The 21,974-nt window shown below is 44.9% G+C and overlaps 1 protein-coding gene and 1 long non-coding RNA gene across 6 annotated transcripts in view; one reads left to right on the plus strand and one right to left on the minus strand.

Moving 5' to 3' along the window:
• LOC149327536 (beta-mannosidase-like) overlaps positions 1-21,974 on the minus strand; it is a 201,024-nt gene that overhangs the window by 97,014 nt on the left and 82,036 nt on the right. The window contains exons 10-11 of the mRNA XM_089562649.1: positions 18,847-18,923; positions 2,078-2,256 (exon numbers count right to left, since the gene is read on the minus strand). Coding sequence (XP_089418775.1) covers positions 2,078-2,256; positions 18,847-18,923 — 256 coding nt within the window. The remainder of the gene's footprint in view (positions 1-2,077; positions 2,257-18,846; positions 18,924-21,974) is intronic.
• On the plus strand, positions 10,801-14,894 carry LOC149327537 (uncharacterized). 5 transcript variants are annotated; one of them, XR_016286030.1, is made up of 8 exons: positions 10,801-11,051; positions 11,981-12,037; positions 13,830-13,985; positions 14,048-14,216; positions 14,299-14,360; positions 14,425-14,499; positions 14,564-14,618; positions 14,732-14,894. It is a non-coding gene; the product is annotated as an uncharacterized LOC149327537 (long non-coding RNA). The 5 variants fall into 5 exon arrangements; XR_016286031.1 differs by lacking the exon at positions 11,981-12,037; XR_016286034.1 differs by lacking the exon at positions 14,732-14,894 and having other exon boundaries at positions 14,048-14,109; positions 14,564-14,620.

Here is a 21,974-nt window from a genome sequence, read left to right on the forward strand (position 1 = left end):
ATTCCCTAACTTCCTGATACAAATACCTTGAGGTTCACCTGACATCGTCCTCATCATGGGTCACTCATATTAATTCAATATGCTCCTAGGACTCACGCACCCTTGGTTATCTACGACGGAACCTAAAATCAGCACCACCGGAAATCGGACAACTTCCTTATGAGACATATTGTACGCCTGAAGCTCGAATACGCTCCATCCATCTGGCACCCTTTACAAGCACGCCTTACAAATGAATTAGAAGCCGTTCAAAACCAAGCTGAGAGATTTATCACATCAGAGTACTCACGTGATACTAGTTGCACTGCACGAAAACGAGCCCTTTTCTCTCCCATGTCTCCAATCACGTCGCATCGTATCACGCCTATGCCTCCTTTATTTTTTCTACCGCCCTATTAGCATGCATCCTATGCTACATCCCCTATCATGAATATCCCCTCGACCAAACCACAGTCATCCCATAGTTCTCAAGAAAGTGCACACGTCAGCGATGAATGATTCATTATGATGCAATGGCCCGATGGAGTGCCCCGCCAGATAATACTGTTGCGTGCAGTGATCGAAAAATTTTTCACACTAAACTAGCGAGTCACCCATGTTTTACGTGCCCTTATCAAATAATCTGATGTTGTGCTACTCTCTCTTCTGATGATTTTTTGCTTGATTTTGATCCTTTCGATCCATTCGCTTTTTGTTTTTTTTATTGCTGAACTGGTATCAATATGTTGTTACACACTGTTGTTGACGACGCTTTATGTAATGCCTACGGGCCCTTAAGGCTTCAATAAATGAAATGAAATCGGCAGGTATGCCAACAATATTAGTTCGATAGTACTATTAGCTGATGAAGACGATGATATGTAATGCATAGCCTAAGAGTGTGTCGCAGTTTAACGAGAGGCGTGATCGTCGGCGGCGATAGCATAGTGCTCTCGTGCAATGGCCAGCGAAGCTGACCTATTTGCGCCGCTGCTGCTTACGAACCCAGTCGCGATAGTATTTATTTTATTTCTGCGTTGCTAAGTTTGGTCAAGGTCATCCCGAAGGTCAGGCTTCACACATATTCGTTGAGCCGGTTAGACTTCGCGAGGTAGTGGTTTCGCACAAAAAGTCGGTGCGAAATTTTAGTGGACGTGCCGCACTCAATGCAGGTTCAGCCAACGATCTGTGATGTGTGCGAGTCCAGTGTCTCAGTTCTTGAGATGGTGGCTTGGCGCCTATATGGAGCCAGCCGTGTTTACTTCGTCTTCGGCGATGCAAATGCAAGGTATCCTCTCGGTAGAACCACTTCGTAGAGTTAAGTGCACGTGTTGCCCCTCAGTACAAGCAGCGAGAACTAAAGTGACCCCCCTGACACGTCTTGGTTTCTCACTACCGAGGATGGAGGCGAATGAGGAGCTTTCTGTTCCTTGCGCTGTCTAGACATAGCGGAATGGGAGCAAGGTCAAGACTAGCAGGAAGGATTTTGCGTTAGCGCAGTCTCAAATTGACATTAGCGAGGAAGAAGAAACGAAACCCTGCAGGCTTACACTGCGCACGTTTGTTGCCAGGGACAGAATGAACAGGTCTGTATTACTATCGTATTGTTCATGCCTCAATAGGTTTAAGAACACTGTAATGGCGATTTCATTTACCATCTATTTTCGATCTGAATATCGAGTTCACAATATTTTTGCATGATGAGTGTGTTTCATGAGGTTCCTAACGCGATCCTTTAAGGAGAAAGGGCGTTTTCATAGGGCCGTCTTTACTCCGTGCTCTGAGCACCGCTGACGACAACATGGCAGAGCCACTAATTTATCATTCTCTGGCAGTATTTGTTCGGATAGGAGCCGGTTGCTTGGCTTCAGGTGGTCCTAATCGCATACCTCATGGTATCGGCCACGAGAGCGGCCAGGGCACTCGAGTCACGGGGCGATAATAACAGGCGAGATTTGAACCTTGTGGCCCAGCCGTACGAATGCAAGACGACATTTCGGCAGGCGGACAACCCAGTATTCGGCTGTAACCCCGTTTAGACGACGAAACCTCCGTCAGGAAACAACTACCACTGCGGAATATTAGCATGCGCTCTTACCATCGCCGGACCATTCCCTGTTTGGGTTGTCAGATATCCACCTGGGTTTGGGCGTCATTCGGCCGTTGCTAGGGCTGGACGGTAGCACTGGACGCGACGCGTCTAGCGCCAATATCACCGGCATGACGGTGCCGACGTACAGCTTCCGGTAGTCATCCTCCACAGGCCCAGGCGACGGCCTGCGAATGGACACGCGCCACCACCTGACTTCTGCTACTCTGCTCATCCAAATCCCTTGGAAAATTTCGAATAAAAATGGCAGGCGCATTCAAAGAAACAGCCAAACAACTCATGAACTGATAAGAACCACTTAAATACAGGATGCTCAGTCTGAAACTTGCTCATGCATGCCGTAATTCTACATGCCCTATGAGCGTCGTTTTTTGATGTAATTACGTCATGAAGCAAGCGTGGCCATCTTCGTCCAGATGAGAGCGAGTTCACCAACTACAGCGGATTTGCGACGGTAATGCACAATCGCTAGCAGATTTGTGCCCAGCTTCACAGGCACCATTCTCAGGGTTAAATAATAACTACAAGGTATATATATGATTTCAAGAGTAACCCCCCCGCAGACTTCTCTTTAATTATTACGTTCTTCTCTCAGGGAACTGATTGCAGCGCACAGCTGGCCGCAGGCTAGAAATGCACAGGGCAACGCTAGGTTAAAGGCACATTAAAGGGAAATATCCGAACTTTGAAGACGGATAGGTTATTGATCGTCAACACTAGATATGTTTTTTCTTTGTGGAAGTGTGGCACGTTGCTGACAAAATTGCAAATGAAAGCCCCGAAACCCTTCCACATCCAATCCGATGCGGAAAATGGCCACATTGCCGTCATTTCTGTGACCCATTTGCACTGGAGCTCTCCCACAAATCCGAGGCGCCACTTCCAAGGAACGGAAACACGGCCGGGAAGCGGAGAAGTGCACGCCGCCTCTGCCGTCCCACTATACCCTACCCCCCTCAAAGAGCAGCCGTTCGTCCCACTACACCCTACCCCCATCAAACAGCAGGCGTTCGTCCCACTATAACCTACCCCCTCAAAGAGCAGCCGTTCGTCCCACTATACCCTACCCCCATCAACCAGCAGCCGTTCGTCCCACTATAACCTACGCCCATCAAAGAGCAGCCGTTCTCCGCCGCATCAGATGCCAATGAGTATCGTTGCAACGCGCTCCTACGGTAGAAATAGGCAGCGTGGGTCAAGTTACTGAGGGCAGACGTAGACTGCAGAACAAACTGCCTATAGAGCTCCCGCACATTTACATCGGCAACGAAGACGTCAGCGCGTGGTCTTCGTTGTGTTGTGTGCTGTCGTGCGGTCACACATAGGCCTTCAGGGATCCTCAAAACCATTCCAGCAGTAGTCTGAGCGAAAAACTGCAGGTGCAATATTTATCAACCGGCGCTCTGTACTGTCGATTATTGCGTGTTTACTGACTATATCTGAATTAAGCATGATCGCAGACAAGTCTTGTGATTGAATCTGCTGTGGTCGTTGCGATTTCTACTTTCGTAAATCGCTTCTCGCGGGTTGTAAACGGGAAATAACTAGAGTACATTCACCCCAGCTATAGCTGTCGGCATAAAATATAAGACACATCTGGTTAAGCCATTTTCGCGCGTAAAATCCTGCTCGCATGCGGATGCCTCACGTACTGCATGCATGATGGCTAGCGTTGGCGACGTCTTCGTTTTTTTTATTTAATGAGCGAAATAACAGGTGACGGCGAATACGTGTTGTACTTCTATATTTTTCAGAATATTTTTGTTTAGGCCTCAATAGAGGCATGCGGGGTACGGTGTAAGAGGCTTCGAATAAAAACGCTTGTGTAAAATAGGTGAAAAATCAAAATCGTGATGATTAGTAGATTAATGATTAGAAGAGTAAAACGTCCAAATTGAGTGAGCTCAGTTTACAAGAAATTCCAATTGAGAAGAAGTGATATGAAATATAAGATAACAATTATGCTTCATGGAACACAAATGTGCTATAGCGCAAAGTATCGTACAGAGACAAAAAAATTCGATGAGGCATTTAAGCTCCGCCTTAAGTGTATGACGCGATAGGGCATGGGTTAAAGGGACACTGAGGATAAATTGAAGTTGGCTTGTATCGACAGAATACCAGCTCCTGATTACAAAAACGCCACTCATACTGAGAACAAATCTCTTGTAACGTAGAAAGGAGCAAGAACCAAAATACAGGTATCACCGCCACAGGCCAAACTCGCAAGTATAAGCGGGATGACGTCATAGGAAAAAACAGTATTGCTAGAAGCAATAGTTGTAGCGACACTATGACACGAGAAGCCACGAATCACTGAAGCGCAGCCAATGCATGCGCAAATCTCCTTGACGTCGCCAGATGGCGTCACGTGCCCGGCAGCTACGCGAGGGCCTGCCACATCGGGACTAATCAGTGCCTGCTCACGGGTGGTAGCCGGGCTCCCGGTATTCCGCTAACGGTAACAAGGTACACGGTATGCTAAAGGTGTCTATTTCCGAGAACTTCGTTGACGACTTCGAGAACGGGATCCATCGTAACATTGGCAAAACGCCGGTGCAAACGTAAAAAAAGCGACGGTAGCGACGGCCGCAACAGCCGATAGATGCCTTCAATGTGCGGCCGGCGGTAGCTTTCTTTTCGGCTGCTGCCAGACCGCACTGTTGGCCGCCAGAAATCACGGAGTCTGCGTTACGTCATGTGCACGTCATGTTTCACGTCACTTAGTCCTGTGTCGTCATAAAAGAATCCCAAGTTTGAATCAGAGCGGCGGGAAAAACTTTTTCAACTTCGAATCCAAATTTCTTAGAAATAAATGCACCTTTCGCTGCCGGCCAAGTGGCAACAAAGCCATGAAATGCCGAACTATCGGATTTTGCTTTAAAAAATATATCAATAGAGCTCTCCTCACTGTCCCTTTAATTTCTGTATATGCAGAAGGTCGCTGTCTACTTTACATTCATAGATCCCTGGCCGTCCTCACAAGATCGTTGCGCTGCGGTGCAGCGGTTAAGCGACGCACCACTGCCCTGCGATGGCAGGTGATCCCAGCTTTAGGCTTTGGGCGACCCACGTTGCTCTTCGCGAGCACCATATCGCTAACTTAGCTGCCACCTGCCACGGTGGGCAGTTTGCTCACTATCCGGTGGACAGCTTCTGATGACGCCACAAAGTCACGTGACTTTGGTGGCCCAGCTGCCTCCTAGGTTTCTCCCTGGGCACCACCTGGCATAGCCACGCTCACGATTATTCGCCCACCACGCCTACCCAGGATTTTGTAAACAACGGGGCCTGAACGCAATCGTGTTATAAACAGATAGCCGGTGTCCTCGAGGACAACTGCGCATAAACAGAAAGCAACCCAAACAATAGCGCCAAGTGGCCGAAAACAAAGTTGTATGAACCATAAGAACAGAAATGGCGTGCTGAGCATTATCAACGAAATGTCTGGTTCGCGAAAGGCGTCGCGATTGCGGTGCAGCGCTATGCAGTCCGTAAGACCGTTCAACGGGCGGATGGCACGCAGAAGTAACGAGAAGTTAAAAGCATGTGCACTGCCGAAAATTCTGCTGTAGTAGTCGTTATTACGCAATTTTTGCGATAAATACGAGGGATGTTGTAGGTGTGCTAGGTGTTAAAGAGTGGCATAGGCGTAATTATGAAAACATATCTGTCCTTCCCCTGCCAGTAATCATGCTTTCGCACCGCTCTTCGCACGTTGACGATGTGCATGTATGCTTTTCTGCCGCGTGCATTCTGAGTGCGCAAAAAGCGGGCGGATGATTCTTAGCACGTCTTTAGTGCGGAAACACTAAGCTCGTGGATACCAACCCTGATCAAAATGGCCCGTTTTCTGTTCCCATTAACTGCCTGTTCATCTAGCACGAGCGCTCGGTGCCGCGACACTAGTCGCTCATCGTGGTCTTCTAAAGGCCGATTCACACGGCGGTCCGTTCGCCTGCGGCCCGCGCATCGCGTGTTCATGCCTCACATTGAGGCAAGAACATTGAGAGCGCCTCACATTGACAGGCGCGCTGTCGGCCCGCGGACTGGTCAAGGTAGGAAGATCAGGTGCCTCTCCCCTCGCGGAGATTAGCGGCGGCCTACGAAGATGCGCGCGCTAGTTCTGGCAACTAGGCTAGCAAGACGGCCCAGGCCGTTGAAGAAATGGACAAAGGGCCGCACCCACTCTGCAGGACTACCTCTGCAGAAAGTTTTTCTTTTATTCAATTGCATAGTCATGGCCCGCGAGGAAAAACCAGTTCGACCAGCGTTTTTAAACACTAATATGATCTGGCAACTATGGCACACCAAACGCATCATCTGCTCTTTTGATCCGTCGCATTCGCTTGACCTCATCAGATTGCAGGCCAGCTTTTGAGTGGCGTATGCCCACGTGATCCGCGGGCCGCGGGCGAATGGACCATCGTGTTAAGGCGCCTTAAGTAGCGCTAATGCGCTGGTTCTGACACGAGCAAAATCGCCTCTTACGTGTCCGCAGCTGGCCTAGCACGAGCGCTTCGTCCCGCGGCACTGCCAGCTCACCGTTAACTTCTACTTAGCAAAAATCCGTGTTTTCGCACTAGTTCGAATGTAGTGATCGTTCTATATACTTTCTTATGTCTAGCCTTCAAATCTCAGTCATATGCTCCGCGCTGTTTTAATGTGGGGTGCTTCGCATTGTGGGCTACTACGACAGTAGCTGTCCATTGACAGCGAAATCGTTCGCGTGAGAACCAGTGAATGCGCCGTCAGTTGCAGCGGCGAAAATTCGTGCGTGGCGGCGGAACGGGTTTTCGGGCCTATTAAGTCATTTTTTTCGGCCAAAATTACGTATTTGGTGCCACGTGCCAATAGCCTATCATTCTGGTCAGATGTCATTTCAGTGTCCCTCTGATTATGATTAAATGTACACGACTGAATTTATGGCGGATGACATGAGAACAATACCAGCGCTTACGGTAGCAATGTGGTAATTCAAGTAGCTTCCGCCGCCGCGGTGGCTCATTGGTTATGGTGCTCGGCTGCTGACCTAAAAGACGCGGGTTCGATCCCGGCCGCGGCGGCTGGAATTTCTTTGGAGGAGAAATTCTAGAGGCCCGTGTACTGTGCGGTGTCAGTGCACGTTAAAGAACCCCAGGTGGTCGAAATTTCCGGAGCCCTTCACTACGGCGTCTCTCATAGCCTGAGTCGCTTTGGAACGTTAAACCCCATAAACCAAACCAAACCAATCAAGTAGCTTCCGAGTCCACCTCTCGAGGCAGGGCAGTCACAACCGGTTAATATTCGTGGTATGTGAGGTAGCGCAAAACGGGACAAGGGACAGAGAAAGACGCACACGACACAGGCGCTAACTTCCGACTGACAGAAACCTAGGCTACCAAGACGAACATAAATAGTGAGGAAAACAGGCGCATGCGCCGGGAAAAAATAATGAAAATTAGGTGAACGAGGAACAGCGGGCAAACGACTCAGCGACTATTTAAGAGGCCAGCTCTCTTTTTGTCAGGGACGTAGACGGCTTGCTGACACATTTATCATCGAAGTCGCCGTTACGCGGTGCTTCAATAATTTCGCGAGTTAACTGAGCCCGGTGTCTGGCCATGATCGAGCATTTATCCAAAAATGGCAAACAACAACACTCCTTACAGTGCAAATCCAGATTGCTGCCAGTAAAAGTTTTCCAGTTGTGTTCGTGCTCACGAAGCCTATCATTCAAGCAACGACCAGACTGACCAACATACCGCTTGCCACAGGTGAGTGGTATTTCATAAATAATCTCTTCAGTACCTTTTACGAACTTTTTTCTATGATTAACGGTGCACCGCAGCTTTTGGGGAACTTAGTTAGAGCGCCTAGTTTTTCAGGGGCTGAAAAAACCACGCCAACATTTGCTTTCGTCCCAATTCTCTAGAGATGGTGGGACTGCAATGAATGTAGGGAATGACCGCAATTTTGCCTTTCCTTCTTTCTGGAGGCACAGATGGTAGATGCTCTTCCTGGCTCTTCTTCTTCAGTATACCTTCAGTGACAGAAACACAGATATCAGCTGGGTAGCCTGCTTCATAAAACCTTGCGAGTTGTTCCTGAAAGCTCTGGCTGATGAGGGGCATGACTTTTCCAGGGAATTTTTCAAACATAAATTAAGAATGCCTCGTTTTACGAGTTTAGAATGTGCGGATGTGTAGGGGAGTAGAGTTTTGTTAGCGCGAGGTGAATAGCTCCAACACACGTGGTTGTCCAGGAATTTAAAACGGATATCAAGAAAGCGGATCTGGTTGCCAGTTGGCATTTCATTAGCCAATAGTAGCGGTGAAAAACAATCTTGTACAATGGCTAAAATACCGGATGCTACCTGCTCTAAGCGCGACAGTGTACACTCAACCAGAAAGAGGAAATCGTCCACAAAACGAAAGATGCTCTCCACTTGTGGGCTGGTAAGCCGCTCTTGGAGGCTCCTGTGAAGAGTTGTCGTGTGCGTCTTTCTCTTTCCCTTGTCTCGTTTTGCTCTACCTCACATACCATGAATAACAGTTACCGACTCGCCCAAGTTTCTACCCTTGCGGTTAATATTATGAGGAAAACGTTATCGGAAGAATAAAAAGGGCTGCAATGGTTTTAGCGGACGCAACTAAAAATGAAATACACTGGCTGGTAAAGAGAGGCCTTTTGCAGCATATTTCTAACTAAACTCTAATAGCTAACGTTATAAATAACAATAGGTGTTGATTGCAATTGGATTTGTAGCCGGCCGATAGTGGAAGCCGTATATAGTACTTGTAAAATGCGAGTCCCTCGCCGCTGTGGCTGAACAAATTTTGGGCCTTTCCTTGTGCCATTCGAAAATCGCGGGCCTGCGGGGAGCGGATCGCGGTGTCCATCGTATCGCATCACTGCATGCCGCATCTACCACATGACCCGACGCGGTGTCTCAGTGGTTACAGCGTTCGGCTGCTGTCCCGAAAGACAGGGGTTCGATCTCGGCCGTGGCGGCTGAATTTCGATGGGGGCGAAATTCCAGAAGCCCGTCTACTGTGCGATGTCAGTGCACGTTAAAGAACCCAGGTGGTCGAAATTTCCGGAGCCCTCCACTACGGCGTCCCTTACAGCCTGAGTCGCTTTGGGACGCTAAACCCCGATAAATCCAATCAAAATAAATCAAGCATCTGCCGCATGTCATTTTCTGCCCCGCCCGCGCTGGAGTAGTCAGGCAGCGAGGGGGACCGCAGTCGAAGGCCTCAAAAGCGAAGTCAAGCCCGGTATAAAAAATTTGTGAATCGTCATTATGGTTTGAAATGTCGAGCCAAGAACTCACGCTTTTGAAACACAACTGAGCTGGATTTCCCTCGTTTCAGATACATAAAATGGCGTAGCTGCATGCGGTATCGTCGCGGGAATACCCTTCACTCTCTCGGTATCATAAAGTGCGCAAGCTGCGTCTGTTATTGCAACATTGCAAATATGGGAGTGGCATTTCATGAAAACACAACGCAGGAAAGTTCAACTAATGATCTTTTAAATGCGCATTTTTCACCTCCGATATTTCGGACCCCGATGCCAATTCCGAAAATTCAATTTTAGTTTTTGGATATAATCTTCCACCCGAAGAGAAAACTTGAAAAAACTGATTAATTTTAGTTAATTATTCGTCTTTTAATGCCGATCTATTCGTAAATGATGCCTTCCTTTGTGCAGAATCTACATACACACACCTCACCGACGTCACTATTTTGAAAGTAAAAAATCTGCACAAGCTAACAAGTTAATAGGAATAGATATCATTCCCACCGACAAATGGTAATGCTTCTGTCTAGTCATTCCACTAGACCAGTGAGAATGCTCCCGTCTGGTTACGCCACTTTCCTTTAGCGATTCAGCGAATTTAGCTTCCGACGCCACATTTTCTTCCCCATGAGGCTACTAATGATATCACCTCAAAACTTCACCCCATATAAGTGCCGGCTATAAGTGGGAATCTGTAGGCCGATCAAAAAGCACTAAATTCGGCGAACGACAGCTTAGCAACCTAAAGACGGGGATGCGTAGGAGTGCGGTTAACAGACGAGGACAGCAGCGTAAAGCAGAGAAAAAAATTGCGTTGATGTTCTAAGTAGAAAAAAGTCCGGAAGCTTTGCACAACGCCCCACCCAGTCAACCACGGATATCCGTAGTACGTACGATTAAGATCCGAATCTCCAGTGCCAGGTGGAGATGTCCGTAGGGCATGCCTACGGACGTCCATATCCGGACATACGCATCGGAGATTCGGAGTATGTCCGAAGGACGTTCGTTATCGGATAGCTGGCGGATATCCGCGGACGGACGTCCGACGGGTATCCGTGAATATGCCTGTAGGGATCTGAACTTACATCACATACATATTTTGTTTTTCCTCACATAAAAAAATTAAAGGCAATTCTATTTGCAAATGACAAATTCAGCCGATCAAATTTTTATACCGGCAATTAGTTGCATATTCGGATTAATCAACTGACATCACTCGAATATGGTGCTGATATGAAAGAACTTGAATTAAACTAACTGCGTGACTTTCTGCGATCAATGCCCTTTTCTCTTCCAGCATTCCGCCGAGGTAACCGAGGCATGCTGCCTTCCATGAAAACTAAACTCCTGCCAGAAGCCGCGGCAGAACGACAGGCCTTAAAGTCGATCCAATCCAATCCGTCAGCCACCAGTTTTGTCGCGGGCGGCACGGTGCCCAACAGCGCGATCTTTGCGTAGTTTTTCGTGGCATCGTGCTTCTTCCGACCTTTATTTTTGCTACAGTATGCGGTTTGTTTGTTCTGTGGTTGCTTGGCTGTGCTATAAATGTGATCAATCACCTATGCGCTCGTCAAGACCTTCTTCTGGACCCGAAGCTGTCGTGAAATAGCCCCGACGTCGTACTGCACCCGACTCTTTGTTGCCTCGGATGAAAGAAGCGGCGTGTTATAACTTGCAAGTAAGTAACTGTGCTTGAAGATTACTTTGATGATGTTGCCGTGGGATGAGCAAAGTGCTGTGGAAGTTACAAGTACGATGCGATAGCTGCTGCAAACGTGTTTGCCCGCGTTCGCGAGCCTGTCGCGAAGCTCCGTAAGCCAGTGCATCGCGCCTCTCTCGTTCTACACTACGAAAAAAATTGAGACGAGGTGTACACGTGCATGGTGTGAATCTTAAGGCAGTTTTACACAAGTTCTTAATAGCAATAAAACAACGCACGAAAAGGATAATGCCGGGGTTGTGTGTTTTGCCGTGATTCGCGACTTATTTCTTATTTTCTTACTGTCTTTGTGGTGTGTATGTGGCCCGCGTGTGGAGTGTATTGGTGCCTAAGTTATGCCATGCCATGGAAAGTGCAGGTAGGTTGAAAATAATGTAAAATTCGTCTACCTTCACAACTTATCGACTTGTTTCAACATTAGGCTTGTCAAATGGATGTTTCCAGCCATCTACAGCACAGTAATTTGCGCTGTTCAGTAGCATTGTTTTGAAAACTAAAGTGTTCTGTTAAATTTCCGAACTTCAGTCACACGTTAATCACCTATTATCGCTGCGTACTAACTGCAATGAGGCCATGCAGTGCATTGGTGTAGCTTTGTCAAACATGTTCATGCTCATAAGGCTCAGTGCTGAGCAAGGTAGCAGGTCCATATATGGCACACCTAGAGATACGTATCCCTGGATTGTGAGCAGACCTCTCTTTCTTACTCCTGTGGAGCTGTGGATCATCAGATTTGTTGTTAGTGCCGGCTGGGTGCTTAATCAGCGAACCTTGTGAGCGGGCTTGTTTCAATAAAGGCCATGTTTTGCTGCATCATGACGTCTACGTTATGTTGAAAAAGTGCAGTACAGGTTGCTCTCTCATATTTTGTTTCCTTGGCCATGCAGTATGGATGTGACTGACCTATGACCTATGTTACCTGAGAGTACAGCAGTAGCTTACAGGTAAGTTTGAACTACGGTGCAAATTTCTTCCTTTCATATGATTGATACTTTCTTTTTCTTTGCTCTGTGCAGTAGAGGGCATCTGGCTATAGTGCAGTGTACTTGTACAGTGGTGGATAAAAGTTTTCGGGATGCGAGTTCTTGGAAAAAAATCTGTACTGTGCTGTTAGCCAGAGCAGTTTAATGAGGGGAGATAGATGTTCGAACTTATTCAACAAGTTTCAGCTGACTGCGTAGTGAGGCAATGTAAAAATAAATATTTTTCTGAAAATCCACGTCCCACAAACTTTTCTCTACGGAGCCTTGTGTTAACCACTAAGTCATCAGGTAGCTTGCAGGTGTGTGTTAAGGGTTCCTATTCTCACACTTGAATTTTTTGGACATTTCAGTATGGATGTGATTGCCTGTGGGAGTACCTGTAGTGTCTTGCACTGCGAACACATTGTTCATGCACTGGCACAAAGCTGTCTGCAGTGGGGTGTATCTCTTCTTTTATGTTTGCAGTGTTTTTAAGCAAAATATATTGCATTTCAAGAAATATTTTCACCTCCGTTGGTTACTACATAAGAGTTGTGCAAGATTTAAACTTGTTCTCGTAGCTACTGATGCCTAACCTTAAAACTATTTGTTGCAGAAACAGCCATAATGAAATATATGTGCAGTCTGAGGAACACTGCACTCCTTACGCACCTGCCCATCACCTCTGAATACATGAACGGCTTTTATAATTTGACAGAACTCAAGAATGAAGTGGCGAATGCCTACCATCCAGTGGCATTGACCAGTTCTCAGACGTCGTAGTTATTTCCTTAACGTGAAATCACAGGTGGCTCGCATGTATCTCCGTGAAATGTAATTAACCGCCACATCATGAAAACCAGTCGATGGCATTGGCTGGAGGGCTTTTGTTGAGGGGCATTCGCTGCTGCATTCTTGAATTGCATCTACTATAGTTGAATTTCTTTGGAGGAGAAATTCGAGGCCCGTGTACTGTGCGATGTCAGTGCACGTTAAAGAACCCCAGGTGGTCGAAATTTCCGGAGCCCTCCACTACGGCGTCTCTCATAGCCTTAGTCGCTTTGGCACGTTAAACCCCATAAACCAACCAACCTACTATAGTGGAAAAAGTTCATATTAGATGAAGGGAAGGGAAGGGAGATGAAGGGCCTCTGTTATGTTCCACTACTTCTTCACAAGCTCCTTAATGAAATGTTCTTGCTTAATGCGTGCAAAGCTGTTAAACTGTCTATTTTCAAATTCTTCCAGCCCTAACACTCCTGACCGCAAATTGTCCCATGCCGATGTCCCATGCAAATTGTCCGTGCCTTTACAAGTCTTTTTTTTCTTTAACTTCGTCGCCTGTTTGAAAATTTATCTTCATTATTACTATTTCAGTAATATGCAGGGAAACATAAATGTAGTGTTATCTTTTCTCATGCAACTGGTGGGAAAAAAAATTGCGTGCTCTCGTGTTTTGTGTCTTTTTTTTTCAGACCTTTGCAACCCGAAGGTAACATACCTCTGCAAGCCGTGGTTGGCACGGTGACATTGTAGATTATTAGCTTGATTTTGTTGTGTGTGCTATATGCGTTGTAAACTCTTGTGCACCTCTTATCTCATCATAGAGTTGCATTACTATGTGGCAGCAAGGCTGGAGACACTATGGGTCAAAATTATGCAATTCTCTTGATATTGTCTTTCATTAATGTTTTTACTTACAGTGTCTCGCACTTAAATATTTGCTTAACCTTTCAGTAAAAGTATTCTATTTGGGTTTTGGTTTGTTTTTCAGAGCATCCCTTTTTGGAATACCAAGTTCAACCATGAGAGTACTGCCTGCACGCAGTAACCTTTCCTATTGCATGAAACTTCTGCCGGTATGACGTGAATAGCCTGCTGTGCTACTGTTCTGCTATAGCAGGTTGCAATACGGAGCAGCAGTCTACATGTAAGTTCGTAGTGTTAAAATTTCCAACTCCACAAATGCATTTTTCACTTTTTCCTTTGCAGTGTGTCTGTGGATGGCTCGTCAAATTGATTGTTGCAAATGTGCCACATCATAGTGTGAACAGGTATGTATTAGTTGCAGTGTAAGTGCATGTTGCTCACTCTCACAGCCTGTCCACTTGTTCCCTCAGTATTGCTGCACGGACGTGGCCAGCCCATTCAGAGCAACTATGTAATAGTTTGCACTACAAAGCAGCAGTCTACATGTAAGTTCAAAGTATGTTGACATTAATTTTTCATCTTTTTCTTTGCAGCGTGTATGTGGACAGCTCGTGCAATTGATTGTTGCAAATGTGCCACATCGTAGTGTCAGCAGGTATGTATTAGTTGCAGTGTAAGTGCATGTTGCCCACTCACAACCTGTCCACTTGTTCCCTCAGGGTTGCTGCACGGACGTCACCAGCCCATTCAGAGCAACCGTGTTGTAGCTTGCGCTACAGAGCATTGGTCTACATGTAAGTTCAAATTGTGTTGAAGTTATCAGCTCTCCTCATGCACTCTTCATCTTTTCCTTTGCAGCACATGTGTGGATGGTTCATGCAATTATGGTGTCGAATGTGTGACATAGTCAGCAGGTATGTTATAGCTATAGTATTTTTTATTATGATCTTCAGTGGCAGTATCTTGAATTGCAAAAATGATGTACCCTTTCAGTGACAGTATTTTTGCATTTTTGTTTGTTTTCTTGGGAAAAACTTCTTTACAACAGATTCGACATGAGAATACAACCTGCACACAGTAACCCGTCCTATTGCATGGGATCTCTTCCAGCGTCAAGCGTGAAGATTGCCTCTTTAAGGTTGAAAGCGTGCATTAATGCCTTTAATAAAATTGTTTGATTTTAAGACAACTTGCTTTGTGTTTGGTTGCTTCCTATAAATATATGCATTTGACGTATGATGAGGCCTGTGCCTGATATAGAACACTTTGTGGGCTTGTATATAAACTCATTTAGTATATGACAGTTATATTAGTGGCTGCAGTCACCAAGGCCTGCAACATGCCAATGTCCTCTTTAGATCCGCGGCGGATATCCGTATCGGATGTCCGTGGGAGATCTCTTTAGTTATAAATGTACCTCCGTCGGACGTCCCTCGGAGATCCGTCGGAGGTCGGCGGATCTCCCACGGATATCCGAACATCCGTTAAGGGACGTACATCGTACGTCCGCTGGACGTACAGTGGTTGATTGGGCAGCTACATAGAAAGAAAAATAAATTCTAATAACATGCTCTACCATCATTTTGTCAAAAAAAAGGAGTCGAAATCTTCTTATGAACTATAAAATATATCGGAATAAGCTAAACACAGATATTAAGAGAATCAGGTCTTGTTTCTTTACTCTGAGTTTGAGAATTGTCTTCATAAAACTGATGTGATGTGAGAAGAAATAAATCAATTTAAGCAGCAGTAAATTTGCAACCGAGAATAAGAAAACTCTCAGTAAATGCCGTGGAAATTTCCGGCAATGGACTTGGAAATTCTTTTACAAGTATTTCCTTTAATACTCTGATTATGCTGTACATAATGAGTTGGTCGACTTCATCGCCAACCGCAACGCCTCTCACGCATTTCTTACACGCGTAACCGAGACTGAAGTGTTGTCAGTTTTTGATTCACTTAAAAATAGTTGCAGTTGTGACGCTGATTATAACAGGTGTATTAGGACTCACTTCAAAAATAGGCTTTTGAGGTAAAAGAATGGCTTTTTCAGCATAGAATCACCAGTGATGGCCTACTCCGGAAAACCGATGAATTGTCCTAAGTGGTAAGCTGATGAAATAATTTTTGATAAACAACTCTAAACTTGTTAAGTAAGGCGCCTAGTTGCAATTAAAATTTGTTGCCGTTCGTTACTGGTAGCCATATGAGTTTTTTTTTTTTTAATTTCGAAAACGCGAAAACTTTTGCTACACCGTGCCAAAATACATACCCTTTGAAAAGCATACTGGTAAAACAACCTTTCCAGTGCACGTAACTAGTCAAGACAGCCAAATTTTGTCGTGCCACAGCACCGAGGATAATCGCGTTTTGGGAATTCTAAAAACTTATATGGCTATTACTGGCGACCGGCTACAAATCTGTAATCCAAACTAGGTGCCTAACGCTACTAGTTAGAGAGCTAATTATTACAAATTAGCTAACCAGCTTGCTATTAAAACGAATTTCCGGTTTCTCGGTGCCCGCCAACACTTGCCGAGATAGCCATATTTTCATCCTGAAAGACTATTTGAGAAAAATTTTGAGTCGTTTCTGAAAAGCCTGGTGTACGCAAATTCGCCCCTTTGAATATACCTTCGGTATTCTGTGTCCTTACGTAACTTTAATTTTGAACCTATGTTTATCAAACGCCTAATTTCATAAACGAATTCGTATTTCAAAAGTAACTGTACTGAAAAAAAGGGTGATGTGAATTGTTTAATTTAACATGATGGTATAATTTAACTATGTACCTAACTCTGCACTCCATATATTTTCCGGAGGGTTAGAAAAACAACAAAAGCTGCGCAAAAACGACGGGATAAAACAAAAGAAGCACAGAGGACAAGCTTATCCTGTGCGCTTCTTCTCTCTTGTCCCGTGCTTTTTGCACAGTTTTTATTTTTCTCATGAGGCGCCCTCAAGCTGCCTCATGACCCCCAATGAGTCGTTGGAAATAAAGCTTTGAATTGAATTGAATGATGTCGTACCGACCAGCCCCTCACCGCATCCTTCTCGGGATTGGAAAAGCTGCTCCTTACACAAGCCTCTTAGTTCCTTCAAAAAAGAGAATTTAATCTCACTGCGAAGTTTCAGTTAAAAGCAAAACAAATCTACGGAACTGGCGTTGCTTCAGCAAAAAGAATATATTTTGTCACAGTTTGAAGAAAGAATGGGTATTCTTGCAATATATGTAGATTTTTTCTGAAGCTGTGTGCAGCATTCATCACGGTACATTATAGAAAAAATTTAAAAGCTATGAAACGCAGCGCCATCTTTTGAAATTATTCATTCATATCTGAAATATATACAGTTTACTAAAATTCAGTCTTATAATCTGGAACTTAGAGTAATCAAATGAGGTGTTTCCCAGGACAGTATCCTGGGCCCACTACTAAAAAGTGTTTATATTAATTGCCTTACAAATATTGTCATTCAGCCAAAATATGTTGTATATACTTAGGGTGCTAGTATTTTTCTAGCTGCTCCTCATTGCAATACACTCGTAAATGAAGCAAGCTCTTTGCTTACCAACCTTCGAAAGTTGTCAGTAGCAAACCAGTAAAGAATTAACGTTAATAAAACAAAAGCCATTTTGTTCAGGCCAAAATCAAATCAAATACACATTTCTGCAAGTTTAAAATATGGGCAAGAACTACTACGAAAACTCCATAAGACCAAAATTCTTGGAGCATCTGTTTCTCACAAGAACTTGTGGGATAACTATCTGTACTCTTTATTAACAAGATTGTCTTGTTTAGTTGGAATTATATTGCGGCTTTTCCAATTTCATAAACTAACTCTTCTTTATAAAGGCCTCTTTTATTCCTATCTGAATTACTGTTTTTTGGTTTGGAGGACAAGTACGCATACGAATTTCCAAAAAATTATTGACTCTCCAAAAATGTTTCTCTGGATCTCTTATGACTTGCCATATTACAGCCACACGCAAAGCTTTTTCAGAAAGCTGGAATACTAGCAAAGTGAAATCTTTATAGTTATAAGTTAACTGTTGACTTCAAACTGGAAATAACGAAAAATGGAATATTTCTACAAAAATTATCATTGTTAGGAGAGAGTATTGCATCATAAACTACCGGTCACAAATAAATAGAACGTTATAGCATATTGCACTAATTACCTTAAGGAAAAATTTTCGTTCACCCTGCCAACACTCCTTAATCATACAGTGAAACTGGTAGCAGAACTTTAAAAATTAACTAGACATGAAATACGCCAGTACTACGCACTCGTGCGAAGACAACGCCACTAACATTGCCTTCTTTGTAACTGTACAATTTTTATCAAGGTTTGCTATGTTCCTTATTTTTTAATTCCCAAGTTCTATTTTCATTGAAGAAGTTGTAAGTATTGAAAATTTGTATCCGGGATTGAGATGCTTCCATTAATGTATTTTTTGTGCCGTGTATGCATAGTATCGGGGATGTGGGCTTTGGTCAGGCTGCCATTCTTTCGGGCAGCTTTTATTTACAGCCCTCTCCGTCTCTTCGACGAAAGAAACTATTTATTGGTTAGCCAAGCAGAGCGAAATGAAATCAGCTGGGGCTTGCTAAGGAGAGACCGGAAACCCGGTGGCCCAGAATTTGAACAAGCTTTCATAACGATGATTCAACAGTGCAAACACACAAAGACCAAGAAAGAGACAAGACACAAACATCAGCGCTGGTGTCTGTGTCTTGTCTCCTTCTTGGTCTGTGTATGTTTGCGCTGCTGAACCATTATTATGAATCTATACCAACTAGCCCAATCTGCAGTTCTTGGACAAACTTGATCCAAAGAAGCGGAAGCTTGCAGCAGAAGGATGCAAATGAGCTTAGGCAATTTGGAAGGGTAATGAGTGATTCGATCACTTAGGGAGAAGTCTTTGTTCTTGACTCAGCATTATATTGCGGTTGCTGATTAAAGTGCTTGTATTAAATAAGGCAACGATCAATCCTCTACCGATAAAGCTTTGGTTTAACATTTAGAAAATTTTATTTCGTGTAGACTTCGCTTTATATTCTTAGCAACTGCATGGAATATCCCGCGAGCAAATAAGCAATGCTTCACTACTGTTAAAGTAGAAGTCAGGGGTAACGTACCAGAATTTTATGGCGTCTTCATTTTCATTATTAGCTGCCCAGACGATGATTGATGGATGACGTTGCAGGCGGCGCACCTGAGATTAAAAAAAAACGGCAACATAGGTTCCGGCTTTGAAAAAGGAGCTTCTCAATACAAGTTTCAAAACGTGAGCACAGTAGGACGTAATTTTGGCGCAGTAATAGGAAGTTATTACCAGGGATGAATGAACTGCGTGTTAAAGCCAGCTACCAATTTCAACAAAAAGTCCAGATTGCAATGCCACTACGAAATACTTCGTTTTTATTTTTTTTGTAGAAATATTTTCGTTATGCGTTTTATGAAAACTTACTTTCTAGGTCTATCTTAGAGCTTTGTTTGAAACGTAATATAAAAGGAAGGAAAAGCCTCTGCTGGCCGTGGCATATGCTATCAAAGCTTGAAGCATCTCTGCTGCAGCCAGTGGGAAAAAAAAAAACAGGAAGTAGGCGGGGACGGGAAAGAAAAGACAGAAAGGAACAAAGAGAAAGGAAAAGGAAGGGGGGGGGGGGGGCAATAAAGCTGCCAACGAGCAAGACACCGTCAAAGGCGTCCGTTTGCTGTGTGCGATGTTGGTGTACGTGAAAGGCCAAGAGAAATATTTCCAGAGCCCTCCACTACTGCGCCGTTTTCTGGTTTGGTTTAAGGGGGTTTAACGCCCCAAAGCAACTCAGGCTATGAGGACCGCCGTAGTGAAGGGCTCCGGAAATTTCGACCACCCGGGGATCTTTAACGTGCAATCACATCGCAGAGCACACGGGCCTCAAGAATTTCGCCTCCATCGACATTCAGCCACCGCGGCCGGGATCGAACCTGCGTCTTTCGGGCCAGCACTCGAGCACCGTAACCACTGAGCCACCGCGGCGGGGTCTGCGCCGCTTTCTCTGTTTTATATTACGCTCCCACTATCCTCCCTTCCCTACAGTCTTGATCTCGATAATCGCATAAACTTTCGTGGTTCCATAAAAGTTCCGGTTAAGGCCCCTCTTCCATTTATATCTACCCAGAACGAGGCTGGTTTTGGCTTTTTTAATGTTGGACACACATTTGCAGCCCCTTTTTTTTCCTTTATAAGAGGAACACATCATATTACTGGAAAAACCAGCTGTTAGTTTTTTCTGAAAAGGGTATGTGAAAGATGGGTTCTAGCGACTTCATGGAGCGTTCACGATAGAACTAGTCACTGCTGACGAGATACAAAGTTAAATCCAAAAGAATTTTGAGTTTCGTTGCCTCCTCTTTTCCTTAGTAACGTAAGTAATCATTACGGGTAATAATTTACTTATCTAATTAATAATAGAAATAAATTGAGTATTTAATAATCATCAATATATCATTGACTTATTAATCATTATAATATTCATTAATTAGTTCCATCGATTATCAGTTAATTTCAGCAATATATAACTTTTCGTTCACTTCTGCAAGAATTTGTAGTAATTCATTCGTTTAGTGCATTTCTCGGAGTAATTAGGGAACTTAATTGTCTTATTGTTTATTTAAGTATTTTTTAGCGATTCGGTCATTTTGACTTTTCATTAAATCGTTACTAAACATTACAAGTCATAATTACAGACTTACTGAATGATCGACAGTTCATAAGGAGACGGTCTGTCCACACTTCCTGTGCACAGCCCGTCCCGACACATCCTTTCCACGCCACTCATGAGGCATGAAATGCTTTAGCATTAAAAAGGGCGAGTGACGCGATGGGAGACTTTTTTCTTCCGCCGTTGGGGAGGTGACCAGAGTGCGAGTAATAGCTTGAAGCCAATGGCCTGAAACCTCCCGCCGGAACGGGACCGTCGCTCTCGTTGTCTCAGCTGAGTACTCATAAAGTGCTGTGCGCCGGCATACCAACGCGCGGACTCCCTTAAGTTTTGGGTTCCCCGCTGTTCTGTTGATACGTATCCCCGCGCCGTCTGCCGCAAGCTTCGGTTCGACAACGGCTTGCATCATTGCCTCGCCCACTGGCCCGCTGACCGGTGGCCATTTCGGTATTTCTCTTCGTGCCGCCGCTTCTGCGGAGGTCTCCCAGTGAACTTTTCGCCGCCCGTCCGCTTCTCCCTTCCTCTGGCCAGTCCACTACTTCCTCGACTCGCACTACTGTGTCATTTGTGGACCTTCACTTAACCTGCACATGCCTAGACGGTAACTTCCGTTCGTCGATCCTGTTCACTGTGCTGAAGTGAAAACAAGTGCAGACTGGATTGAAACGAGTACATTTTCGGCTCCAAGGGATGACAACAGTGTGTGCATGTACTTTGGGAGACCTTTCCTTCTCTGTGTATGCAGCCCAGCGCTGCATATTCTGAGCCTTCGATCAACTACTGAAGCGTGTCGAGAGTCGTTTCGTGAAAGCAGGCTCTTTTCTCTGCACCGTAGGTGCTTCATTGAGCTTACGGTGAATCGTCCTATTGATCGAATGGACGGTTCCGAGAAATGTGCATCGTTTGTGCGACTGTCACGTAAGAAACTGAATTCTTTCTTGAAGAAGTTTTTTCAGCACTATAAAAAACGAGGACACAGAAAGAAAGAAGTAGACAGGACGGGCGCTGACTCCAACTAACTTTAATGAAGCTCACACATTCAACATTTATACACAATGCAAGACCAGAGCGCACGCGGGCGTGAAATTTTCGATAGATTAGGGAGAGATGACTACAACCTGTCGACTATCTAATAACCTTTATTTGCTGTATCGCAGGGAGACTGATGTGGAGGTGACGTACGTGTCGCCCCTTTGTTTGAAAGATACGCTTCGGACAATTCGAACGCTAATCTGTCCTTACTTCTGCTCAGGATGTTGATGGGCTGAAGTCATGGCTCACAGTTTTGATTGCTCTCATCTTTGCAGGAGTACCAGTGGGCGGGTAGATTTTCCAACGACTCGGAAACGTTACCAAGTGAACGTTTATGCTCTCTGCCACGTTCGTTCACACAGTGGCCAATGTGCGTGCGACATATACTTTGCCACATTTAAGGGGAATTTCATAACCACGTACGGCTTTGTGTGCTTCGTACCGCAGCCGGAACTGTCAGGCCCTCAACTGCTGACCTTGGGACACATCTTGGCCAATTTACTTGGCGCAGAGAAGACTAGCGGCAC

This window comes from Amblyomma mixtum, chromosome 10 (genome assembly GCF_055824585.1).
Source record: "Amblyomma mixtum isolate Tamu chromosome 10, ASM5582458v1, whole genome shotgun sequence".
Taxonomy (NCBI): domain Eukaryota; kingdom Metazoa; phylum Arthropoda; class Arachnida; order Ixodida; family Ixodidae; genus Amblyomma; species Amblyomma mixtum.